General features: G+C 45.4%; 1 protein-coding gene across 1 annotated transcript in view; it reads left to right on the forward strand.

The window, feature by feature from the left end:
* Positions 1–27,773, forward strand: part of PLEKHS1 (pleckstrin homology domain containing S1) — a 64,254-nt gene that overhangs the window by 20,157 nt on the left and 16,324 nt on the right. Inside the window, exons 3-6 of the mRNA XM_068109797.2 lie at positions 376–488; positions 1,257–1,391; positions 1,790–1,847; positions 11,682–11,977. Coding sequence (XP_067965898.2) covers positions 376–488; positions 1,257–1,391; positions 1,790–1,847; positions 11,682–11,977 — 602 coding nt within the window. The remainder of the gene's footprint in view (positions 1–375; positions 489–1,256; positions 1,392–1,789; positions 1,848–11,681; positions 11,978–27,773) is intronic.

The raw sequence follows: 27,773 nt of genomic DNA on the forward strand, positions 1-27,773 counted from the left end.
TGCACCTGATTCTAATTTTAGGTATTTGAAGTCGTGATAAATGTAGGGGTGTACTTACTTTTTCCACATGCGAAATTTGCATTTATGTTTATTTAAATTATACAATGGACTACAAAATGTAAATGTTTCATGATATTTGTTATATTATATCACCTTTATCTATCAATATTGTAGAAATGAAGATCAAATAGCTGTATGTTGAAATATGTTGAAAACGTCAAAACTTTACATGGGGTGTACTTACTTTTTCACGTGACTGTATATATAAATACAAATGCAGAAACACAAAACGTAGTACTGTATTTTACTTTGTATGAAAGAAGAACAAACTGTTAAATTGATGTTTAACATTTCTTTTTTTTATTGTTCATTCAGCAAAGCTGGAAACGCAGATTCATGGTGCTTCAGTATTCAACTGGAAGACCACAACTATCTTATTATGAAGATGACAAGAAACTCACCCCTCTTGGTTGCATCGCAATGACCAGGTTTAAATCAACCTATCCTCCTCCCCCCTCACCCGCCCCCAGAACGTCTTTCTATTCCTGCAATGCGGACAATTTCGTTTAAAAATAATAAATTCAAATCTCTTGGTGAAATAAGTATGGTTTGTGAAGTGCACCAAACATGGAGTGAGCCTTGGTTGACATCTTGAACGTGCTTCAAGCCTTAGATCGGAAGCATGCCTTTATTTAGCCGAATGAAGCAGTGCTGAAACAAAGGAAACAAAAGTACAAAATTACAAAATGAAGGATAAGAGCAAAATGAGTTACAACCTTGAAACAAGAGATATGACAACAAGCACTCATTAAATGTCGAGTAAGAGTTGGTGTTGTAAATCTTCAAAAAATACGACAGTTTGGCTGACAGGGTAGCCCAGAGTCATGAATGCACACTCACCTCTACCCTCTCTACCCTGTCTACCTGTCTACCTGTCTACCTGTCTTGTCTACCCTGGGGTCAAATCTCCGCCCACCTCCAAACTGTCATCCTGGTGTCTCACAGGTCGGTCTTTACTATCATTTATGCAAATATCTTTACCAGTTTTGAATAAAAAGGATCGGAGGCATTACTTTTCAGCACGCCCTCGTAGTTTTTAACAAGGTCTTACGTTTTCACCTTCACATCGTCATTTATTTTGATTATGCGCAGGAAATGTATGTGGCTCTTTCTTGTACCTGGATTTGAATAGAGGCTCCGAATGTTGACCAAGTTTGATTTTATTTGCATCATGTGCGATAATCTGTCGTTGGCAGTGTACATGAGGTCTGTAAAAACCCAAAGGACCATGGAAAGTGGGAAACTGTGCAGAGATTGTGGGGCCCAGTCGCACCAAACACCATCCTGCTGAAAGCTGCGGATCGCGACTATTTCCTGGTAGCAGATGAAGGGTAATTTTACTTTTTTCCTGCTTTATTTCCCCATTATTTCTTTTTCCTTCTAATACATATAACTAGCGTCTGAAACAACTACCGGGGACGCCTCTTCGCTTCAGAAAAGTTTGTACTCTACTTCTAATGTCTTTAGAGAATAATAAGTGAGTTAATTTATCGAAGGCACCCTGAACCATTTACAAATTCCTTTCACCTTCAATGAAACCTCAGCCGGTTTGCTAAAAATTTAGGCCAGAATCATTTATTTGCCTACCTCAATGATTGGCAACATTTGGGGCCATTAGGGTAGCAGTAGCAGTAGTCATAGTAGTAGTAACAGTTATGTTGTGAATGAATTCTCATCGTTGATCACAGTATTAATATTCATCTTTGGGCATTCGTTTTTTCACTTCCAGGGTTGATGCTGAACAGTGGTTTGAATCATTGAAAAATGCACTCCCATTACAAAGCCCGGTAAGTCATATGTTGAAAACCTACAACAGACATAGTTAGCCTTATACATTTGCACTGTGGTTGGTGAGCCACCAATCTTGGCTTCCAATATCGATATCACACATTAACTGACATTTTGATATGTTGCATTCTCTCCAGATTTGTGATGTTAAATTATTACTTTTGTGGTTTCCAGATATCAAACTAACCACAAAGTGGTGTTGCATAGACTGCTTTCTGTGAAGTTACTCATGATGAAAGTATCAAATGCCTTCTACAACAAACCCAAAGATGATTTGTGCTGGCACAAGGCATTATGAACTAAATTTTCATTGTTGAACGAGGTTTTTTAAGGGTTGAGCAACAAAACCGCCATGCATGGAAGTTTCTATCAATTTTGGCTTTACCAGACAACCAAAAATAACGAGATAGACGTCATGCAGAGCAGGATACATGCAAAATCCACCCCTCCCCAAAATAGAAATGTTGCCATGGATACATCAAATTGTCCATTTCATTAAGATTAAAATTGACGATCTTAATCAAAGCTCAGGTCAATCGGATTAAAATTGATGATTTTTCAGATGAAAATGGATAACATCAGAAGTTTGACCTTGACTTGACCTTTGACCTCAAAATAGTTGCTTTTGCAATACAGTGATGCACTATGTAATTGCTGTTTAATTTTCAAGTTAATCAGATGAAAATTGATGATTTTAGAAGTTTGACCTTAATAATAATAATAATAATAAAGGAGTCTTATATAGTGCGTATCAAAAAAAAGGTAATCCGAATTCAAGGGGTTAATATGCAAAGGTTATTTAGTTTGACAATTTACATGTGGTTTACTAATTATGAGGAGATCCTCAGCTTTCCATTGATGCCTTTCATGCATCATTGCTGTCACACATGACCGAGTACATGTTCATTGAAAATGACAAGTTCAAATCACATTTTTACAAGTTTGGCTAATCGATACAAGACAGTTTGAAATGGACGCATTACTTGTTGACTGCCAAGTTGATTATGTAAAATTGTTAAGCTGGTCTGGTAATTGCCGGTTGCATCATCCTTTGTTTAAGATGCGTATTTAAGATGGACCTACAGTGTATGGGTTTAGAGACGGTCTGAGTCATTGAAAAGATGGTTCAACTTACGACTGAACAGCGGACCTTCGTGGTTACAACCTTGCACCAAACTGGAAGTTTGCATCGAACTCGTGATGCGTTCAGGGAACGTTTCCCAGAACGGGAGCCTCCAGCAGCCAAAACCATCTGGGCGAATGTTAGAAAATACCAAGAGCATGGCACTGGCCTCAACCGCAACAAGGAGAATTCTGGTAGGAGGTGCACTGGGCGATCGGAAATGAACATTGCAGCAGTAAGGCAGCAAGTTTTGGAGCATCCTAGGGATACCAGCCCAAAACGAAATGGGACAGGATTGCCTTTGGCAACATTCAACCGAATCACAAGACTGGACCTCCACCAACATCCATATCGGATTCATATCCGGCATAAACTTACGCCAGGGGATTTTGCCAGGAGGCTGGTGCTTGCCAGATGGTTGATAGCACGTTGTGAAGCAGATGTCAATTTCCTGCAGTATCTCGTTATCGGTGACGAAGCTGCTTTCACCATGGACGGCAAGGTCAGTACCCATAATGTTCTTGAATATGCACCGACAGGACAACCCCCGGAATTTAATTTTGACACCAACATGAATCGACAAGTGGACTGTTTGGTTGGGACTTTGTGGAAGTGGTCAGGTGATCGGACCATTTTTCTTTCAAAGGAATGTCAATGGTAACAGGTATCTGCAGATGATCAATGATGAAGTTTTACCGCAGCTGGAGGAGAACTTTGAGCGACAGGTTTGTGGTGTCTTCAGATATCTCTGGTGGGCCCAAGACGGCGCCCCAGCACATCGTCTTATCGCTGTTCGAGATCGACTGAAGGAACTCTTTGAAGACCGAGTCATCGCCCTCAACCATGCAGTGGAATGTCCGCCAAGATCACCTGACCTCACACCATGTGATTATTTCCTTTGGGGACATTTAAAGAACAAGGTGTTCGTAACTCCTCCCCGTGATCTCGACGAATTGCAGGGCCGTATTCGACATGAAGTTGATGCTTTGCGCAATGACCCAGCTATGGTGAGACGAGAAGTTCAGGGCATGCTCCGCCGCTGTGAGCTTTGTGTTGAAAGGGGAGGTGGACATGTTGAAGGTGTGGGTGCATAAAGGCCAATCATTCCTGAGAAAAGTTCACATCTGACGTTCATTTTGCACTAATTTTCCTGACTTGCATCGATTAGCCAAACTTATAAAAATGCGATTTGAACTTGTCATTTTCAAGGAACATGTACTCGGTCATGTGTGAAGCAATGATGCATTGAAGGTATCAATGGAAAGCTGAGGATCTCCTCTTAATTTGTAAACCACATGTAAATTGTCAAAATAAATAACCTTTGCATATTAACCCCTTGAATTCGGATTACCTTTTTTTTGATACGCACTGTATGTATAGCCCCATCAAGCAGAGTTAACGATCCTCGTGGCGCTTTACATTATCATGCGAACGCACACACACATACACAAACATACACACACACAGACACACTTTCACTCTTGTCCTATTCCTCTCCCTCCCCATTCAAAACCCACAGATGTGTACTCGCCCCCTCCTCCCCCTCTCTCCCCCGCACACGTACACAGACATACTCTCGATCTCCGTCCCACCTCAAACCAAAGGGAAAACAGGACTTAGACTTTGAAAGACTTGTGAAACAGATAGGTTTTGAGGGAGGTTTTAAAGGCAGGAAGAGAGTCGACATGTCGAACAGAGGAAGGCAAGTCATTCCAGAGCAAAGGTGCAGCAAAGGAAAGGATTTCTCGCCAAACGACTTGGTGCTGGTGCGCGGCGGCTCCAAGGTCATAGAGTCGTCGCTTGAACGAAGCCGTCGCCGAGGTACATAGAGAGTGAGCAAATCGGAGAGATAGTGAGGTCCCGCTCCACACAATGATTTATAACATAGTGCGCAAATTTTGTATTGCACACGAGCAGAGACAGGCAGCCAGTGTAAAGATTCAAGGAGCGGAGTAACATGGTCAGACTTCTTCGCCTTACAGACAAGACGAGCGGCAGAGTTTTGAACCTTTTGTAACTTATCCAAGAGAAACTGAGGGCAGCCAGCATACAAAGAATTACAATAGTCTAGCCTTGAGAGGACAAGGGCACAGACCAGAGTTAGAGCAGCTTGAGGAGTAAGAAAGTGGCGAATTGATGCGATCTTTCGCAGCTGAATGTATGCTGATTTGCAAGTTTGAAGTACTTGCTTGGAAAATGTCATGTTGCAGTCGAAAACCACACCAAGGTTCTTGACCGACGAAACAAGGTTTACATCGGTTTCACCAACATGAATAGTGGTAGGAAGTGAACATTGTAGAGGACGTCTGTGCGATCTTACAATCATAGACTCTGTTTTAGCATCGTTCAGCTGAAGTTTGTTTTGGGTCATCCACGCCTTCACGTCGGCAATACAGCCTTCTAACACTTCAACAGTGGGCACGATTTGTTGAATCGTGCTTCGTTTGTACAGCTGATTGTCGTCTGCAAAGGCGTGGTGATCAACTGAATGTCTGGCAACAACATCAAATAGAGGCTGAGTGTACAAAAGAAAGAGGATAGGTCCCAGGACTGAGCCCTGGGGAACGCCAAAGGAAAGCGGAGAAGGGGCTGATTTCTGGCCATTGACAACAACTGTTTGCACTTTATCAGTAAGATAGGACATCAGCCAAGAACGGGGAGTACCAGTTATACCAAATGTGAGTTCAAGACGACGAATTAAGACACTATGGTCAATCGTGTCAAAGGCGGCAGACAAGTCCAAAAGACCAAGAACGGAAACTTTACCACAGTCACGAGAGGTCAGAAGATCATTGGTTATTCTTAAGAGAGCGGTCTCGGTGCTATGGCCTGGTCTATATGCCGACTGGCGAGAATTGAAAAGATTATTTGAAACTAGATGGTCATTCATCTGTGATAGCACAATTCTTTCTGTGATCTTTGACAGGAAAGACAGGTTGGAGATAGGACGGTAATTTTTCATGTCGTTAAGGTCAAGGGTGGGCTTTTTAAGAAGTGGTTTAACAAGAGCTTGCTTAAAGAGAAGCGGAAATGAACCCGTAGTCAGAGAATCATTGATAACTGCAGTAATAAATGGGAGCAGGGTGTCCAAACATTCAATAAACAAATCGGTGGGAAGGGGGTCAAGATCACATGTTTTTGTGTTTGACTTGAGGATTGTACATTTGACAATTTCCTCAGTAACAGGAGTAAACGAACTAAGAGGTCATCCGTGAAAGCAGTGTTCAGCATCATCGAAGGAAAGGAGTGACTGCTTGTCAAGATTGTTTCTTATTGACTGAATTTTATTGTAAAAGAAATGCAGGAAGCGTTGGGGTAGTTCGTTTTGAGGAAACACAGTGGGAAGAACGGATTTATTTTTGGTGGCAAACAGGCGGGTGGTAATGCTGAACAGTTGCTTGCAGGAGGAGCTCCTAGTAATCCGATCAGAAATATATGATGTTTTTGCTTTCAAAATGATTTTTATGACGAGCCTTTTAGCTATGTTATACAACTGTTTATGGACTGTGATGCCAGTCTTCAGCCACTGTCTCTCGGCACGTCGTCGTTCCTTTTTGGCAGCCCTGACTTCGTCGCTGACTGCGCTGAACCACGGAGTACTCCTGCATCTGGAAACGGTACGCCGTGTCGCTGGAGAATGGCAGTCCAATGCTGTGCGGAGGCAAGAGTCGAGGTCTTCTGCAGTGACGAAGGAACGGCCAGAGAGACGGGTGTGAAGGTCCTCTTTAAAGGCGGAACGGTCGATGGCATGGATGTTGCGGGCGGTGATGAAGGTGGGCTGAAGACGAGGAACAGCAATACTCAGGTGGCTGGTGACACAGAAGTGGTCCGAGGCGATAGCACAGGTCACTGACATGGACTGCACCAACTGATCATCGCATCTGTGCACTAACCAATCCAGGATGTGTCCTTTAACGTGTGTAGGTTGGGAGACAGACTGAGACAGACTAAAAGTAGAAAGGAGGTCAATGATCTTTGAAGTGAGAGGATGTTGTGGTTGGTCGTAGTGGACGTTGAAATCTCCAAGAATCAGGACGAAACCAGGAAGAGTATTGCAGTGGTCGAGCAGATTAGGAAGCTGGGTCACGAACATAGTCAGTAAGCTTGTTTTTCCGGTTAGGTGGAGGTCGGTGGAGGCAGAAGAAATGAAGAGTGTTTTCTGACAGAGTGAAGGTGACATGGGCTAGCTCGTAGGATGAATGGTCGAACGAAAAAGTCGTGGTGAAGGAGACAAAGGGAGAGAAGTTGTCTCTGTAAATAACAGCCACGCCCCCACCCCTAGAGGAGCGAGGAAATGACTGCAGGATGTATCCAGGTGGGATGAGATCAGCACACCTCGCTTCGTCGCCACTGGGTCGGAGCCAAGTTTCGGTCAGAAAAAGCACGTCAATATCATTATCTTGAATAAAAGAGGTAATTTCGGTTCGCTTGTCAGGACTACTTACAGACTGAGCGTTGAATAAGGCGAGATACAGGTCAGAACGGTGTTGTTTTGGTGCTGTGTATGTTCTACAGGGATAGATGAGGTTATTGAAGTTGACAGGGGACACTTTTTCGCAGGAATTATTAAAATGTGGGCCGGGCCGTCGCTGGGCGCGAAGAGAAATCACAATCGGTATTTTTCTCTGCTTTCTCCTCCCGCCTCGCTTTGTGCGTTTTCTCGGGAGACCAACACCAATTTCAAGTTCTCTAAGGCCCGAGACGAGTCCAGGAGTCAATCGAGTGGTGTTGTTTAAAGACAAAAGTTTTTGCCGAGTGTAGCGAATAGGCCTCGGGACAGAGGAGTTAGAGCGGACAGTCGAGCTCAGTACATGCAGCGGTGCGTGCAGAGGTGGGTCGAGTGGTGGGTCGAGTGGTGGGTCGAGTGGTGGAGCGAGCGGTGGGGCGAGCGGTGGGGCGAGCGATGGGGCGAGCGGTGGGGCGAGCGGTGGGACGAGCGGTGGGTCGAGCGGTGGGGCGAGCGGTGGGGCGAGCGATGGGGCGAGCGGTGGGGCGAGCGGTGGGGCGAGCGGTGGGGCGAGCGATGGGGCGAGCGGTGGGGCGAGCGGTGGGACGAGCGGTGGGGCGAGCGGTGGGGCGAGCGGTGGGGCGAGCGGTGGGGCGAGCGGTGGGGCGAGCGGTGGGGCGAGCGGTGGGGCGAGCGGTGGGGCGAGCGGTGGGGCGAGCGGTGGGGTGAGCGATGGGGCGAGCGGTGGGGCGAGCGGTGGGGCGAGCGATGGGGCGAGCGATGGGGCGAGCGGTGGGGCGAGCGGTGGGACGAGCGGTGGGACGAGCGGTGGGGCGAGCGGTGGGACGAGCGGTGGGGCGAGCGATGGGGCGAGCGATGGGGCGAGACGGGTAAAAGAACTGTCTTGTTGAGAGGCGCACACCGGGGCTGCGTGAGGCTCAACGAAAACACATGGCGGGTACTCACAGTTCGAAATTGCCAACTTGGTGGCGAGTAAAATCCAAAGTACTGCAAATCTCACGGGCAGACACGCCGCCAGAAGCCAGGAAACGAAACAGGGATCCATCACAGTCATTCACACAAAGCACAACATGACAGCACACGCTAAATCCAACGGAATCAATCAAATACACAGGACGACCGACTCAGCTCAGCCTGCTAGGCGAGTGACCCGGAAGTGACGACGCCCAGACGTCTTGGACAGGAGTCCAATCAGCGAGTAGAAAGCTCCGTCACCTCTTCTCTAATGCCATCGTTTCTGTCCACAAATCTGGTCAAGGAAGTTCAGGATTCTACTGCTCTGTGCTGTAGGAGACGATCCCGAAAATGTTGCCTTTCGCCCAGGAGCCAAACCTGAACATTTTGTATCAGGAATTACCACAGAACTAGCAGCGAAAAGAAGCGCGAGGTCCACGGTTGCCAAACCAAAATATCCCCAAGGATCTGGGGTGACCTTTGACCTTGAGTTGACCTTTGACCTTTTGATCTTAAAATAGTTGGTTTCCCAATTCTGTGATGCACTATGTTATTGCTGTTTAATTCACAAGTTAATCAGATGAAAAGTGACGATTTTTCAGATGCAAATTGATGGTTTTAGAAGTTTGACCTTCAGTTGACCTTTGACCTTAAACTATTTGTTTTCCCAATTCAGTGAGGTACTGTGCAATTGCTGTTTCATTTTCAAGTCAACCAGATGAGCAATGACAATTTCAGAAATTTGGCCTCAACATGACCTTAGACCTTTGACCTCAAAAACAATAGGCTTCTTCCTTATGACAAACTCTACCATCTGGTTAAGTTTCATGAAGATCAAATTAAAATTGTGACCTGTACGCGATTGACAGACAGATAGAGCGGTGGGACGAGTGGTGGGGCGAATGGTGGGGCGAGCGGTGGGGCGAGCTGTGGGGCGAGCGGTGGGGCGAGCTGTGGGGCGAGCGGTGGGGCGAGCGGTGGGGCGAGCGGTGGGGCGAGCTGTGGGGCGAGCGGTGGGGCGAGCGGTGGGGCGAGCTGTGGGGCGAGCGGTGGGACGAGCGGTGGGGCGAGCGATGGGGCGAGCGGTGGGGCGAGGGGTGGGGCGAGCGGTGGGACGAGCGATGGGGCGAGATGGGTAAAAGAACTGTCTTGTTGAGAGGCGCACACCGGGGCTGCGTGAGGCGCAGCGAAAACACATGGCGGGTACTCACAGTTCGAAATTGCCACTCAACTTGGAACGCGCTGTAGCCACTCAACTCAAACATCACCTCTCTGCCAATAACCTCTATGAAACATTCCAATCCGGATTCCGCTCCAACCACAGTACTGAAACTGCTCTCCTCAAAATCACCAACGACCTTCTCCTCTCCTCCGACGCTGGCAACCTCAACATTCTCATCCTCCTCGACCTCAGCGCCGCCTTTGACACCATCGATCACACCATCCTCCTCACCCGACTTGAATCCACCTTTAACGTTACCGGCACTGCCCTCTCTTGGATTAAATCATACCTCTCTGACAGACGCCAGTTCATCTCCATCAATAACTGCAAATCCCCCACTGCTCCCCTCCCCCAAGGTGTCCCCCAAGGTTCAGTTCTTGGCCCCCTCCTCTTCATCCTTTACCTGTCCCCCCTCGGTCACTTAATCCGCCGTCATGGTCTCCAATTCCACTGCTTCGCCGATGACATCCAGCTTTTCATCTCCACCAAGTCCGTCTCCACCGCCACCTACTCTATCCTGACAAACTGCATCACTGAAATAAAATCCTGGCTTCAAATCAACTTCCTCAAACTAAACTGTGATAAATCTGAAATAATCATCATTGGCCCAAAAACGCTCACCAAGTCCACCCATAACTTTGCCCTCAACATCGACGGTATCCCAGTATCCACCTCCCCTCTCATCCGGAATCTTGGCATCATCTTTGACGAAACCCTCTCCTTCGACAAATACACTAAACAGATCACAAAGTCAGCCTTCTTTCACCTGAAAAACATCGCCCGTCTCCGTCCATCCCTCTCCTCCGTGGCTGCAGAAACCCTCATCCACGCCTTCATCACTTCCCGTCTGGACTACTGCAATAGCCTCCTTTTTGGTTCACCCTCAACAATCACCAATAAACTCCAATACATTCAGAACTCCGCTGCCCGTCTACTCACCCATTCCCGGACCCGTGACCACATCACCCCCATCCTTTACAAGCTTCACTGGCTCCCCATCTCCCAGAGAATCCAGTACAAAATCCTCCTCTTGACCTACAAAGCCCTCCATAACCTGGCCCCATCCTACCTGGCTGACCTCCTCTCCAGACACACTCCCACCCGCAACCTCCGCTCTGCTGGTACCAACCTCCTGACCCCCCCCCCCCCCCCATCCGGACCAAATTTAGATCCTGGGGGGACAGGGCCTTCTCCATCGCTGCTCCCACCCTCTGGAACTCGCTACCTCACACCAGCAGAGACTCCTCCTCACTCACCACATTCAAAACATCACTCAAGACCCACCTGTTCAACACTGCATTCAACATTTAACCCACAGCATCTAACCCCTGACTATCTCCTCTCCTTCTCCCTCCTTTGTGCTTTGAATATTTCCCTATTGATTCTTCTGTTTTTGCAATTGTTTTTATGTTTTGCTATGCATTATGTTTTGCACTCTGTCAAAGCGTCTTTGGGCTTCCTGAAAAGCGCTATATAAAATAAATGCATTGTTATTATTATTATTATTATTATAGACGGACAGACAGACAGACAAACAGACAAACAAACAGACAGACAGAATAATGCACAAGACCAACCAATATACTTGAAAAATCTTCAATTTTGCAAGTGACAAACAGGCAGGGGTCATCCACATTCGGTGGTGGAGGTAATAATAGTAAGGGTTAACAAAACCCGTCAGAACGCACAGTACAGTACAATAGAACACACGGTAATCAAGCGTTACATTATGTTATGAAGTGTTTACCTTCCGTTATGTAATCGAGCGTTACGTTATGCAGATTACTAAAAAAAAAATATGGTGTTACGAGGTAATTTTTGATGGGCCCCATATTGCGATCAAACAATCCGTGACCGTGTGACAAATCAGCTTATTCTGATATAACCGTGGGGAGGATGACATGGATAAGAGGTGTCTAGCTTATCAATTAATAGCGCATTCAATGTGTTTCCCAATCGTGCTGTTCATCTTTTAAGATTGCTTAAAATGCACGTTTCCCAATCAGCCCGTTACAGGATTTTGTCACACGTTGTGACCACAGTGCGATCATTCTTGTTACCCCCAGATCACAACCACCAATTATTTGCGAACACGAATACCACAGATGGATACCAACAGTGAGAAGACCATGCCCACAGTTATACCTTGCGAGGTGGAACCCACGAGGGAGATAACGGGCAGCAGCCCTCAACCTTTGTACTCCACAATTACAAAAAAGAGCGACTGTTCAAGAGAGAATGAAATGAAGCAAGAGGATGAAAAAGACAGCATTGAAGAAAATAAACCAATGAATCCCCTGCCTGCTAAAAAAGAGAAGAAGGAAGTCTACAAACGACCTCGATCCTTTGGTGAAACCTACAGGTTGGTGACTTTTCATATTTTCCAATATTCAATAAAATACCACATCAGGTGAATCGTTATGTTATAAATGTACTTGTGCGTTAACAATTCCTACCTGCTTTTTGGAGTCTAAAGACAATGTTTTCTTGTACAGAAGCATTCATTGAAAAGAAAGTGAAATGGGGACATTCCAAAGATAAAGAAATAGGAATTGAGAGAAAATGTTTTGCTTTATGAAAAAAGAAGAAGAAGAAGATAGGCAATGAAAAATATTAATAAGAGGAAGAAAGTATTTAACCCGGTTCAATTATACCCATTAAATAAACCCGGAAAGTATTTAATCTGAAGATTCTCTGAAGAATTCTCTGAAGAAGAATCTCTGAAGATTTTCTGGTGAAACTGCCAAAATCAAGACTCTCTATTCACCTTCACTCTTTCATTCCTCTTTTCTCCTGCCTCTGGAACAAACTCCCTCACTCTCTTCAATCCCACTCTTCCCTCCAGGTCTTTATAACAGCTGTTCACCACCATCTCTTATCTTCCCCCATCCAAAACATTGATCTTTTCTACCCCTGTTAATTCACCAAAGATCCACTTTTCTGAAATACCGACCTCTTTCCTGGAAGTCCTCGCTGTGTCCATGTGTTTTTTTTTTTTAACCTCTCCCACCCCACCCCCCTTCCCACGCCTCCTCCCCCCAAGCCCTCTCCCTCCCACAGATCTCCCGATGTCCCTGCTCTCAAATGTTGTACTTGTGTGCTTCCCCCTCTCTCCTCATCTTGTCTCCCACTCCCTTTATTATGACTTATGTGTCCGTTTGTTTTTTGTTTTTTTTGTCATTAATGTTAGCTCTTACACGAGCCTTGATCTTGTATACACAAAAAAAAAAAAAATCGTTGCCATCCACGAGGAGAAGGAAATGCCACGCTGAGTACGGTGAGAAAAGTGGGGCCATTGCTATGACTGGTTAGTGTTAGTGACGTTAGTGACGGCACTTCCCTCAAGCTCAGTGGTGGTGTTAAGTGTTTGTCTCCTCAGTATGTCCGTGTCCGTGTCCGTGTGTGTGTGTGTGTGTGTGTGTGTGTGAGCTCTATTACAAACCTTAGCCCATGTATAAAAAAAACAACCCTAACTACACTGGGGGTGCAGAAAGGCCTGGGAGCCTCCTCCCCCCTCGACATTTTCCCCAATTTTTTTCACAACTGATGGAGGTTTCAAATTCTCCTCTGAATATTTTTTCTCTCGGGCTTGCGCACATTTTGATACCACATACGTCCAAATCGGACTTACCGTTCAGGTATCACATGTCCTAAAAAAATACTGCAATTTTTGCATATGTTTTTGGACAGCAAACACATGTGAATAAGGGTGACATGCATTCGGACACTGATGGTGTCAATTAATTGGCCTGTAATTTATTCTGAGTGTTTTAGCATGTTTAGACATACATACAGAATAATTATGGAACAAGAAATAAAACATGAGAAATAAAAACAATAAAATACATAAAAATATCAAATTCCACTCCTTTTTTTTTTTTACCACAAACTGACCATATCAAAAACAATATTTTCAATTTTTTGGCCTGTTTCTCTGTTCAGAAATGTCAAATTCATGAATAGACATTATTTGCATATTCATAACCTATGCAAATTTAAATATTCACCCAAAATAATAAGTAGACATTATGATTTTCAACTTGAGAAACCTAATCTATAATAATAAAAGGCAGTGTCCGTCCATCCGTCCATCCGTCTGTCTGTCCGTCCATCCATCTGTCTCCTCCATAACTCCAAAACCATGAAATATAGTAGCCCCAAGCTTTGCAAGCATACACCTGGACCTCCAACAGATTGCAAGGATGAAAACTGGGTGTTTGGATGTGTTGTAACACCCTTTTTGAAGATGATTAACGAGGTGCTCATAAGAAGAAAAAAAAACCGATGTGGTGGCTTATCAACATGGCAGCCCACCATCTTGGTCAGCCCACTGCACCTCGCTGGGTTCTTAAGCCGCCATTTTGTTTCAGCCTACTCAAACGTGCCTTGCCTTGGAAACACGATCGATTACTAGTACCCGACTGCAAAGCCGCAATGAGCCGGCGAAGCCAAAGCTTCTTGCCACTATTTTACCCATCACTGTGGCATCAGTAGGTTAGGTAGTTGGTAGTAGGTAGGTGTAGTAGGTACCGTACCTAGGTCAAAATGACACCATTTGCATTCTGGATGAGATTAAAATTTATAAAATTTCCTTCTTGATTAATTCGGTGAATTCCGTCTCAACTTCGGATATTTCCGGCCGTGAAAAACGATGCCCTACGGCCGCGAGATTTCTAAAAAATAGTTCTTCGTCAATTTTAGAATATTTGACGCCGTTTTCAGCGTCCGAAATGTGGTAAAAAGCTTTTTTGAAACATTTTTTTAAATGCTCGAATCTCATTGGTTCCGGTAATTGGTGACGATTTTCGTTGAAGATAACCAGGGCCCGTGTGGGCCCCGGGAACGAGGTTGGTCTTAAAGTATTTTAATTACAAATTAGAGGTGCATAAGATTGTGAATCAAACAAAGAAGGGTGAAACAAACTCCTATTGAAATTTTTTCAATTTGTTATGCATACTTCCGCATCCGCAAGATGGCGGCCTCCATTGAGCGATTTGGTGCGTCAAAGCTTCGAAATTCTCAGGGAATCCAGCAAAATCTGGCTTTTCAACATAATACGTACGCGTTCATTCACAACACTGGCCTCGCCGGCTATCATTACATAATTGAAGCATATCATCAAAATCTGGATTCGGATATCAGGATTGGATGCTGTAAACTAAATAATGTCCAAATCTGGAGTGAAATCTGACAAAATTTACCATATCTAGTGATTGGTGAACGCTATTCAGGCTGCTTTTGTAAGCCATGGCGTTACAGTAGACAGAGCTCCCATTTTGTTTTTAGTCACAAGGCCGGGGAAGTTTGGGTGTGTTATAACACCCTTTTTGAATATGCTTAAAGAGATGAACCACCACTTGGTGAACGCTATTCAGGCTGCTTTTGCAAGCCATGGTGTTACGGTAGACAGAGCTGCCTTTTTGTTTTCATGCAGCTATTTTTTCATTGACTAACATTTTTGTTTGATATAGTCACTCCCCCCTGCTCCCCGCTTCCTCACTCCACCCTCCTTCCCTCTCTCTCTCCTCCCTGGTCCTCCCCCACCCCTCCTCACCTCCCTCCTCTCCCCCTTTCTCCCTCCATCCTCCCTTCTTCTCTCCTCCCTCATTTCTCTCCCCCACCCACTCCACTGCCTTTCCTTCCCCCTCCCTTCCCCTTTCCTCACCATTTCTCTTCCTCTCTCACCCTCCCCTCACCCTTTTCCCTCCCCTCCCCCCTTTCTCCCTCCCTCCCCCTCCCCCCCCCTCACCTTCACCTTTCCCCTCCACCCTCCTCCTTCCCCTCCCCCTCTTCTCCCCCTTTCCCTTCCCCCTTCCCCTCCCCCTCTCCTCACCCTTCCCCTTTTCTCCCTCCCCCTCCCCCTTCCCTTCCCCTCCTCCTCCCTCCTCTTCCCTCCACCTCTCCTCCCCCTCATTCATATTCCCGTCAGGAAGCGACTCATTGTTACCTGGCAACACTGGGTACTTTTGCTAGTTATTTGATATTGTACACTTTTCATGCAATCTCATGTATCCAATGTCAAGAATCGCAGGGTTCCGTGTAAAATGCATAAAATTAGGATAATGCATAACGAATTCGGCAATAATTAGACAAATTAACATATTATGAAAAAAATATCTTTTCATCGTGTTCATCACGTGATGGTCTATGCATGTGCAAATATTCAAGTTCATCAGACCATTGACCGGCCGAGATCTGAGGGGGTTAAGGGGCCTGGGAGCCCTCATCCCCCCCAGTCAAGGAAGGCTCAAAACCTTTGATCACGTCAGTTTTTTGGGACTGCCACTTGTGACATGTAACCCATTGCTACCTGCAGCATGGTTGGGTTGTCAGCGACTAAACCGACACCGCTCACTGGCTTCGCTAGTGGGGAGGGTGAGTGTGACACCCTACCAAGACCATCAATAACACCTGGCAAAGGGCAGATGAGTTTTTGTATATCCCATGTAATAATGTGTTGTGTATGCATGGAATACACCTTTCAATTGCAATCACTCATTGTTTGTACATTTACTACGTGTCTCCATTATTTTATTTCCAATAATGCATGTGTGCGGGTGTGTCCAGACCATATATATATATTGTTACGTTTATGGGGGTAGGTAAGAGAATACCATAAGAAAGGTAGGATTGAATAGAAATGGTATGGACCGTGTGATGTGTAGGAGCATTTCGATGTAATAAATAGGGAAAATATAGCTTAAGGTTGTGTTTAAATGTCATCATATGAGGGATGATGCAGTGTTAATTAGTAGTAGGGTTTAAGTTATTCACACTCAGCCAAGTTATTCACACTCCATGGACACATACACCAAAGACCTGCTCAGAAGAGGTGGGGCTATTAGTGGTTCATTGGGGGGGAGGGGGACAGAGATGGCAGGCCAAGCTCCCGAGTGACGCGTCCGGATGACGTGGGTGGAGCGCGATGAGAGCTCGAACAAGAAGCTTCGCAATTAGTTCTTTGAAGGGAGAGCGCAATTGGTTCTTGCTGGTGAAGGAGCTCGGCCGTTTGTTGGTGTCCTTTGACAGGAGCTTGTTGATTGTTCTGAGGTGAACGTGAGGAGGTTTTGGCTGCTGGGCTCACCAGGGAGCTGAAGGCCACGCTGTCCTTCCCCAAACGGAGGAGAAAGGAACGAGGGCCATCTACATGCTCGCCACCAGCTCGATAGCGAGCGCTTTCGGGGTTCGATGTCGTTGCCATTTTGCCGAGCTTCCTGCATGGGTGGCCCCGGGCTTCGACAGCCGCCGTCCTTACAAACAGGATCAATTTTTGGCCAGATAAGCGCCGGAGAGTGAACTGTTATTTTCTTACTTTACCCTGTGTGCGTGTTTGTGGCTGTATGCAGGTACCTCAAGTTATCATTTTTAACTAAGTTATATTTTCGTTATTTTAATTCCATGGCCTCATTTTACTGTAAATAATTATTGTTACATTTTCGTTGTTTCATCCTTGGTTGGGTTTCGGAATAAACCCGTGTGTTTCGTGAAGATAAACGCTTCCTGGTTCTTCAGCCTGCGCGCATAATACCCGCCATAATTGGGAGATCGCCTCGGGAGTTAAGGTTGGTTCGAGTTATCCATCCAAGGCTGGTGATAACCAGCTACAGACGGGACAATATATATATTGAACCTCCTAGCTTGCTTTATCTGCATGACGTATGACGTCAGTGTGTCATTTTACAGGGGGCCAGTGTGCTTCTTTCGTTTATACATATGTCTGTCAGGATGGTCTAGACTCTAGACTCCTAGAGGTATGCACGCTTTCCTCTGAGCTGTGTAGCCTAGGTTCAAATACCGATGCATGTATAAACTGTCATCCTGGTGTTTCACAAGCAGGGGGATTCATCAATGTGCCCTCCCTGAGATGGACGTTAAACTTGGCGTCCCATCTGCCAGCATTAGTTAGTGGAGGTTAAAGATGTCCCTAGCAAAGAGTAGACGAATGAGCTATTGCCGGCACCATGGCTATATTTAAAATTCCTGTCCTGCTTCCTGCTGTGTCGAGTATAGTGCAACTCATGTATTTATATACACAACCTGGTGATGCCCTTTGCCTGCCCCACTCTTCACCTCACACTCCTCAATCTTCCTGCAGTCTGCCCCTCCCTTCCACCGGTGAAATGAGGTCAGTAAGCTGATACATTGAAGATATAGCACCAAAAGACCTCCTTCATCGCTAAAGTCCCCTGTATATCCACATTCTTATTACACTTCCATTGTAAGATAGGTGAGCTGTGACACCTTCCTTGGAGAGCATGCAGGTAAATACAGCACAGTCAGCATTGTATGATTCCATGTCATAAGCGAGAGTATGGGAAGTCGAAGTGTAGATCAAGTCGAACGCATTGCTAAAAGTTCCATCACTTTGGGCAGAATAGGTTGGCCTAGCACAATCAATTGCACTCTTTCCCATGTTATGACCAGGTCTCGATGAATGTATGTCAATTCTATTTAAGATTCCCTGATGTGAATACAGCAGCAGGAGAATTTCCCCACTACATACAATGTCACACATCTCCACAGCGATTCCACAGGGGTCCACAGAGTGAGCTTGTGGGGTTGCAATAAACGTTAACATCTAAAACTCAGTCAAACTTTCATCAGGATAAACTCCTGTTTGTTTCTTATGGTTGATTAAGTATTTTTATTTGAAGCTTCTGATACCATATTCATCTTTCGACTGATTTGTCAAACCGGCTTGAAATTGCTGATGATGTGCAGTGTTGGGTTGGGTTACGCAAGCGAGGATTTTTTTTTTTCAAAGCAACCTTCATGGTATTTATGTCACAGAGTATGTTGGGCTCGTGGCAAATTCCTGATTTAAAACTGATTTTGCGTTACTCACAAAACCTTGAATCTTCAATTGGGGCTCATGGCAAGTTCCTGATTTAAAACTGATTTTGCGTTACTCACAAAACATTGAATCTTCAATTGTGGCTCGTGGCAAGTTCCTGATTTAAAACTGATCTTGCGTTCCCAACAAAGCTTTGAATTTTCAATTGGGACTCGTGGCGAGTTCCTGATTTAAAACTGATTTTGCATTACTGACAAAACCTTGAATCTTCAATTGGGGCTCGTGGCAAGTTCCTGATTTAAAACTGATTTTGCGTTCCCAACAAAGCTTTGAATTTTCAATTGGGACTCGTGGTGAGTTCCTGATTTAAAACTGATTTTGCGTTACTCACAAAGCTTTGAATATTCAAATGAGGCTCGTGGCAAGTTCCTGATTTAAAACTGATTTTGCGTTACTGACAAAACCTTGAATCTTCAATTGGGGCTCGTGGCAAGTTCCTGATTTAAAACTGATTTTGCGTTACTGACAAAACCTTGAATCGTCAATTGGGGCTCGTGGCAAGTTCCTGATTTAAAACTGATTTTGCGTTACTGATAAAACCTTGAATCTTCAATTGGGGCTCGTGGTGAGTTCCTGATTTAAAACTGATTTTGCGTTACTGACAAAACCTTGAATCTTCAATTGGGGCTGTGGCAAGTTCCTGATTTAAAAATGATCTTGTGTTCCCAACAAAGCTTTGAATTTTCAATTGGGACTCGTGGCGAGTTCCTGATTTAAAACTGATTTTGCATTACTGACAAAACCTTGAATCTTCAATTGGGGCTCGTGGTGAGTTCCTGATTTAAAACTGATCTTGCGTTACTGACAAAGCTTTGAATATTCAAATGAGGCTCGTGGCAAGTTCCTGATTTAAAACTGATTTTGCGTTACTGACAAAACCTTGAATCTTCAATTGGGGCTCGTGGCAAGTTCCTGATTTAAAACTGATCTTGCGTTACTGACAAAACCTTGAATCTTCAATTGGGGCTCGTGGCAAGTTCCTGATTTAAAACTGATTTTGCGTTACTGATAAAACCTTGAATCTTCAATTGGGGCTCGTGGTGAGTTCCTGATTTAAAACTGATTTTGCGTTACTGACAAAACCTTGAATCTTCAATTGGGGCTGTGGCAAGTTCCTGATTTAAAAATGATCTTGTGTTCCCAACAAAGCTTTGAATTTTCAATTGGGACTCGTGGCGAGTTCCTGATTTAAAACTGATTTTGCATTACTGACAAAACCTTGAATCTTCAATTGGGGCTCGTGGTGAGTTCCTGATTTAAAACTGATCTTGCGTTACTGACAAAGCTTTGAACATTCAAATGAGGCTCGTGGCAAGTTCCTGATTTAAAACTGATTTTGCGTTACTGACAAAACCTTGAATCTTCAATTGGGGCTCGTGGCAAGTTCCTGATTTAAAACTGATCTTGCTTTACTGACAAAACCTTGAATCTTCAATTGGGGCTCATGGCAAGTTCCTGATTTAAAACTGATTTTGCGTTACTGATAAAACCTTGAATCTTCAATTGGGGCTCATGGCAAGTTCCTGATTTAAAACTGATTTTGCGTTACTGACAAAACCTTGAATCTTCAATTGGGGCTGTGGCAAGTTCCTGATTTAAAAATGATCTTGCGTTCCCAACAAAGCTTTGAATTTTCAATTGGGACTCGTGGCGAGTTCCTGATTTAAAACTGATTTTGCATTACTGACAAAACCTTGAATCTTCAATTGGGGCTCGTGGTGAGTTCCTGATTTAAAACTGATTTTGCGTTATTGACAAAGCTTTGAATATTCAAATGAGGCTCGTGGCAAGTTCCTGATTTAAAACTGATTTTGCGTTACTGACAAAACCTTGAATCTTCAATTGGGGCTCGTAGCAAGTTCCTGATTTAAAACTGATTTTGCGTTACTGACAAAACCATGAATCTTCAATTGGGGGCTCGTGGTGAGTTCCTGATTTAAAACTGATTTTGCGTTACTGATAAAACCTTGAATCTTCAGTTGGGGCTCGTGGTGAGTTCCTGATTTAAAACTGATTTTGTGTTACTGACAAAGCTTTGAATCTTCAATTGGGGCTCGTGGTGAGTTCCTGATTTAAAACTGATTTTGCGTTACTGATAAAACCTTGAATCTTCAGTTGGGGGCTCGTGGTGAGTTCCTGATTTAAAACTGATTTTGCGTTACTGATAAAACCTTGAATCTTCAGTTGGGGGCTCGTGGTGAGTTCCTGATTTAAAACTGATTTTGCGTTACTGACAAAGCCTTGAATGTTCAATTGGGGCTCATGGCAAGTTCCTGATTTAAAACTGATTTTGCGTTACTGACAAAGCCTTGAATCTTCAATTGGGGCTCATGGCAAGTTCCTGATTTAAAACTGATTTTGCATTACTGACAAAGCCTTGAATCTTCAATTGGGGCTCGTGGTGAGTTCCTGATTTAAAACTGATTTTGTGTTACCAACAAAGCCTTGAATCTTCAAACATATATCCAAGACAGATGTTTAGGACACAAGTTTGCACATCTCCGTTAGGGGGTTGTTGTCTTGGTCATCTATGGTAAAATATCTTTCCTATTGAATGATTCACAACCTCCATGTTGTTTATTTCCATCATAATTTAAAAATCCTGAATTTTAATCGTAATCAGATTCTTCGAGCTAACTTTATCATCGCTGTGCAAAGTTCACTGCTAAACTACGTGGCGTCTTCACCTCAAACCATAAACTTTCATTCATCCATCCACCGACACAGAGGGAGACCAGGTTTTGCAATTGCGCACGCATGCATGTGTTTATGTGTATGTCTTTGTATGTGTCTGTGTATGTGTGTCTGTGTATGTCTGTCTTTGTACTTCTCTATATGTGTCTGTGTATGTGTGTGTGTCTGTGTGTATGTCTGTGTCTGTGTGATCCTGTGTGTGTCTGTGTGTTCCTGTGTGTGTGTGGCCAGGTCATACCTTTTTGTGCCCATCCCATCCCATCCCACAAGGTGAGAGACGGGTGACATTAAAATGAACTCCGACCGATCATCCGTCCGTGTAATTTTGTGAACGTGATATTTCAAAAACCGTTGACCACTTAGCTTTCATCTTGCAGACATCTATTCCTCATGCAATTACATCAATCTGCTTACATAACGGCGGTGATTGGCCGAGTTACAGTCGCGTGAAAACGTAAGTACACCGCATGTAAAGTTTTGACTTTTTCAATATATTTCAACATACAGCTATTTGATCTTCATTTCAACAATATTGATGGATAAAGGTGATATAATATAACAAATATCATGAAACATTTACATTTTGTAGTCCATTCTACAATTTAAATAAACATAAATGCAAATTTCGCATGTGGAAAAAGTAAGTACACAATAGGTGGTATTGCCCCCTTTGGCAGAAACAACTTCAAGTAGGTGTTTCTTATAACTGTCTACCAGTCTCTGACATCGACTGGGAGAAATTTTTGCCCACTCCTCCATGCAGAATTCTTTCAGCTGTGCGATGTTTGAGGGGTTTCTTGCATGCACAGCTCGTTTCAAATCCCCCCACAACATCTCGATGCGATTTAGATCCGGGCTTTGACTTGGCCATTCCAGAACCCTCCATTTCTTTCTTTTCAGCCATTCCTTGGTGGATTTTGTTACGTGGTCCTCCCGGTGACTACCTGGTCTCGGTGACCCCCGGACCGTGAGAGGAACTCCGCCAGAAAGATTTATTATGTATGCGCTTTCGTGACGCAATCAATATGAATTCCAACCAAGAAAAAAACCCCACACCAAGGATCCGGAATAATCAATGATATATTCCCCGAGCAATTAACCATCAACAATCAGCAATCAATAGTACAAAGATGTAAACTCATCTACATTAACTCTAAGATGGCCATCTTATACATTCCTCACGTGAGCCCCACTCCCGACTCCCTCCGTGGTCAATGTCTCTCACAATGTCTCCGTACTCCTGTAGTTCGATCTCCGCACGTGGGCGGTTGAACGGACCCTTCCTGACGTGCTTTCACCGGGCACGTCCCGTACCGGGAACAACGGCTGCAGCGCGCACCTCCTGGCCAAGCAAAGCGGGTAATGTAAAGCAGGCAAAGCAACACGCGGCTTGCCCAGCGCGCGCGGCCCAAGGTGCGACCCGTACGCGGCCTTGTAGACGGCGAGGCGAACTGTGCCAGCTGCTTGGTTCCGTGCACGAACCCACCGTGACTTGACGTGTCAAAGGGTAGTTACACGTCCCGGTAACTCCTCTCGCCAGACGGGCTTTGAAACGCCGATTCTCTTACGTTGCTCAATCGATACCGCTCGCGTCCGAGCTTGGCGAGGAAGAAAAAGAATCGTCGCGTCTCCAGGAACTCGTGTCTTTTCTTCTTCCGTTTCCGGTCTCCTTTTTCTCAGAAGGGCTCCTGACCCTTTAATCACAACAACCTTTAATCGACTACACATTGATAAGCAAAGCCCGGAATAGTAATTCACATACATTCACATAAATATGTAACACTCCCACCCCTTCAAGAAAGAAAGTTTGAACCCAGCGAAAACTTTCTTTGCCGGCCAACTTGGATAAACAAACCAGATAACTTACCCCCCCCCAACTCATCAGTTCCCCCCCGGGCACAGCCATCACTTAAAAATAAAGCAACAAAATTTCACATGATCCCCTAGATTAATTCCCTCTGGACCAAGCGTCAACCACTTCTAGTTTCTCTTGAATGACGGTTAAGAGGTGGTGACCAAAGCCCCCAAATTTAAACCTCTCTATAGCACTTTTTCGGGAGGCCAGGCGTAATATTCCCTACATGGACGCCTAAAGGAATGTGGAGTTCACGGTTAGTCTGGGGAGGAAAGTTCATTACATGGACGCCTTTAAGAACGTGGAGTTCACGGTTAGTCCGTGCAGGAAAGTTCACTACCTGGACGCCTTTAAGAACGTGGCGTTCACGGTTAGTCCGTGTAGGAGCCCCGGCTCGGCGGCTCCCCCGTATATAGTGCTTCAACTTCTCCAGACTCCTAACCGTTACGGTGGGACCCCTTGTCCCAGCCATTACCTGACTGGCGGTCTCTTTCTCGGCCAGTGCTCTGACATTCATTCTTTCGGGAGGTGCCGTAACTCTGGGAGCCTCCATAGTAATATCGGCTGCTGCCAACCCCAAAACTACTGCCAAGTTGTCCTCTTCTGTAGACCTCTCGACGCCTACGAAAGGCCTTCCCTACTGTTATGGTCCGACCCTCCAAATCCTTAACATTCCAATTCTTCTCTGCCTCCCTGGCGTCTCTTGTGCTTGCAAACGTGACAAAGCCGAACCATCTTGACCGTTGCGTTTCCCTGTCTTTTACCACCCGCACTTCCACCAGCGGCCCATAATCTGTTGAAGACAGAGGTCAGAACTTCTTCCTCTGTGTTGAAGTTCAGTCCCCCTACAAATAACTTGGAACTTTTGTCGCCATCCCGAGCTGGTGGGGTGTTATTTTCCCTGCTGTGCTCTTTACCAACCCTCGGGTTACCATAAATTTGCCCCCCGGCCAAATCATTCCCGATAATCACAGATACTCCCTCTACAGGAAGCGTGGCTTGTAAACCGACGGTGACCGGTCCTGACACCAAATCGGATTCCAAATGGATGACATGAAGTGGGGCACTAACACAGCCACCGATCCCTTGTAACCGAACACTATCACCAGTTGCGGTACTCTTTGACAATGGCAAAATGCCTTCAAGCATTAAGGATTGATGGGCTCCTGTGTCCCTCAACACCCTAACCGGTCTTGGGTTAGTCAAGTCTCCCTTGAGTGAGACCAACCCCTCATAAATAAATGGTTGGTAACTCTTCTGTGGGCGATTTCTTACGTTTGCCATCGCATTCGGAGTTGTACTAGTCAGACTCCGCTCTGGGTCTTCCCTTTTCATGAGGTAACAACTGGACATCAAGTGTCCAGGTTTCTTGCAAAAAGCGCAAGTAGGCCCGGAGGAAAAACTCGTGGTCTGCCTCGGGCCCCCCGAAAAATAAGTTTGTCTTGGGCCCGCAGCCCTCTGATTTCGAACCGGTGGCATATCCGCGTTGTCCCCATAATCCTCTCGAGGCCGCCGCCATGTATTGTCGTTCTCCGCACCTGCTGTTCCCCACCTCCCCTGCGGAGATCTAGGCGAGGAGTTAGGTTAGTGGACCCCTATCCGGTGTGTTAAGGCATAATCATCTGCCAGGGTGGCTGCATCCCACAACTTCGGTACTTTCTTTTCCTGCAGGTACACTTTGATGTCCTCGTGGACACACTGTTGAAATTCCTCCACCAGGATCAAGTCACGCAATGTTTCGAAGTCTTTCCCGACTCCTTTTGACTCACACCACCGATCAAACATGTTTTCTTTCACTCTGGCAAACTCCACATGGGTCTCACTCTCCCTCTTCCTGGCATTCCTGAATTTTTGCCGGTAAGCTTCCAGAACCAACTCATAGGCTTTGAGGATGTGCTTCTTCAATACCTCATAATCTGCACATTGGTCCATTGGTAGCGCCGAATAAATCTCTTGAGCTTTTCCCACCAGCACACTTTGCACTAGTATGGTCCAGGCCTCCTCCGGCCAGTTTAACTGTCGAGCCACTTTCTCAAAGTGTGGAAATAATTTTGCGACTTCCTTTTCACTGAAGGGTGGAACCAGCCTCACATGTCTGCCCACATCCCAGGTGTTCTGGCTGGGTGTCGACCCCGTCAGCAAGGGTGGTACCTCTCCCCGTTCTCTCATTTACTCCAGCTCCTTGAATTTAATTTCTTGCTGAAGCTCCATGTCACGTTCCTTTAATTCCCTTTCAGCTTTTCTCTCCTCTGCTTCGAGGTCCCTTGCAGCTCTCCTCTCCTCTGCTTTTCTCCCTTCTAACCTTTCCTGGAGTTCTCGTTCCACTCTCCTTTCCTCTGCTTGTTTCTCTTCTCTCCTCTCTTCTGCTTTCCTTTCTTCTTCTGCTCTTTCCTTTTCTGCTTTCCTTTCTTCTTCTGCTAACCTTTCCTGGAGTTCTCGTTCCACTCTCCTTTCCTCTGCTTGTTTCTCTTCTCTCCTCTCTTCTGCTTTCCTTTCTTCTTCTGCTCTTTCCTTTTCTGCTTTCCTTTCTTCTTCTTTAATCCGTTCCTGGCTCCGTAATTGCAACTCCAGTTTCCGGAGCTCAACGTCTTCTGGTTCTTCGGGTAGCCACTGCCAGGCTAACTCGTCCCATGTTCCTAATCCCACCATAGACTGTATCACCGTGGTCTGCAACTCTGCCTTCCTCAAATTAGTTCGGACCTCCAAGTTAAAATGTTTGGCCAATTTCAAGAGGTCCGCTTTTAGTAACGCTCGGAACTGTGCCTCACTAGGTGTTACCGCAAAGTTCTGTGCAACAAACGCCATGGTGACTATCGTTAACACCTGTTAACCTTCACCCAAGACTTTACCACCATTTCTCAAAAATTTACCAATTAATAATTAATTAATTAATTTTAATTAATAAAAACTATTATTTTATTATGTTATACATTTTTAAATCCCAGACGTAGACCCAATTGCGAATCCGCAAATCGTAATTTGGACGAGCCCCCAATTCTGTTACGTGGTCCTCCCGGTGACTACCTGGTCTCGGTGACCCCCGGACCGTGAGAGGAACTCCGCCAGAAAGATTTATTATGTATGCGCTTTCGTGACGCAATCAATATGAATTCCAACCAAGAAAAAAACCCCACACCAAGGATCCGGAATAATCAATGATATATTCCCCGAGCAATTAACCATCAACAATCAGCAATCAATAGTACAAAGATGTAAACTCATCTACATTAACTCTAAGATGGCCATCTTATACATTCCTCACGTGAGCCCCACTCCCGACTCCCTCCGTGGTCAATGTCTCTCACAATGTCTCCGTACTCCTGTAGTTCGATCTCCGCACGTGGGCGGTTGAACGGACCCTTCCTGACGTTCTTTCACCGGGCACGTCCCGTACCGGGAACAACGGCTGCAGCGCGCACCTCCTGGCCAAGCAAAGCGGGTAATGTAAAGCAGGCAAAGCAACACGCGGCTTGCCCAGCGCGCGCGGCCCAAGGTGCGACCCGTACACGGCCTTGTAGACGGCGAAGCGAACTGTGCCAGCTGCTTGGTTCTGTGCACGAACCCACCGTGACTTGACGTGTCAAAGGGTAGTTACACGTCCCGGTAACTCCTCTCGCCAGACGGGCTTTGAAACGCCGATTCTCTTACGTTGCTCAATCGATACCGCTCGCGTCCGAGCTTGGCGAGGAAGAAAAAGAATCGTCGCGTCTCCAGGACCTCGTGTCTTTTCTTCTTCCGTTTCCGGTCTCCTTTTTCTCAGAAGGGCTCCTGACCCTTTAATCACAACAACCTTTAATCGACTACACATTGATAAGCAAAGCCCGGAATAGTAATTCACATACATTCACATAAATATGTAACAATTTACTGGTATGTTTAGGGTCATTGTCATGTTGCAAGGTCCACCTTCGGTTGAGCTTCAACTTTCCGACAGATGGCCTCACATTATCCTCAAACACCCTCTGGTACAATGAAGAATTCATAGTGGATTGTATGATGGTGAGCTGTCCAGGCCCTGACGCAGCAAAGCTGCCCCAAACCATAATATTTCCACCACCATGCTTTACAGTTGGTATCAGGTTCTTGTGGTCAAATGCTGTCTTTGGTTTTCGCCAAACATGTCTTCGGATACTGTGGCCAAATAGCACTACCTTTGACTCATCTGCCCAGAGCACATTGTTCCAGAAGTGCTGGTCTTTGCTGAGGTGTTCATTGGTAAACTTTAGTGTTGCCCTGATGTTCTTTCTGGACAGCAAAGGTTTCCTCCTGGCACACCTCCCATGTTGATCAAATTTGTGCAGCCTCTTTCTAATGGTAGACTCGTGCACTTTGACATCAACAGTGGCAAGAGCTACCTGTAGGTCCCGTGATGACATTCTGGGGTTCTTAGAGACTTCTTTCAGCATCTTGCGGTCTGCTCTCGGGCTGAACTTGCTGGGGCGGCCTGGCCTGAACAAGTTGGCAGTTGTTTGGAACTTCTCCACTTGTAGATGATCTTCCGGGCAGTCGAATGATTGATTTCAAATTGTTTGGAGATCTTTTTAAACCCCTTCCCAGACTCATAGGCATCTATAATCTTCTTTCTGAAGGCCTCAGAGAGCTCTTTTGATCTAGGCATGGTGACGCCACACACTTCTACAACAAAGAGCAAACCAAACTAAATGTCTGAGGTTTAAATAAGACAGGTTCCTCCAAGATCCTCTCTAACGATGTTCTCATCATTTGCACATGAGCTGGTGCACCTGATTCTAATTT

Source organism: Myxine glutinosa, chromosome 3 (genome assembly GCF_964187855.1).
Source record: "Myxine glutinosa chromosome 3, kmMyxGlut1.1, whole genome shotgun sequence".
In the NCBI taxonomy this organism is placed as follows: domain Eukaryota; kingdom Metazoa; phylum Chordata; class Myxini; order Myxiniformes; family Myxinidae; genus Myxine; species Myxine glutinosa.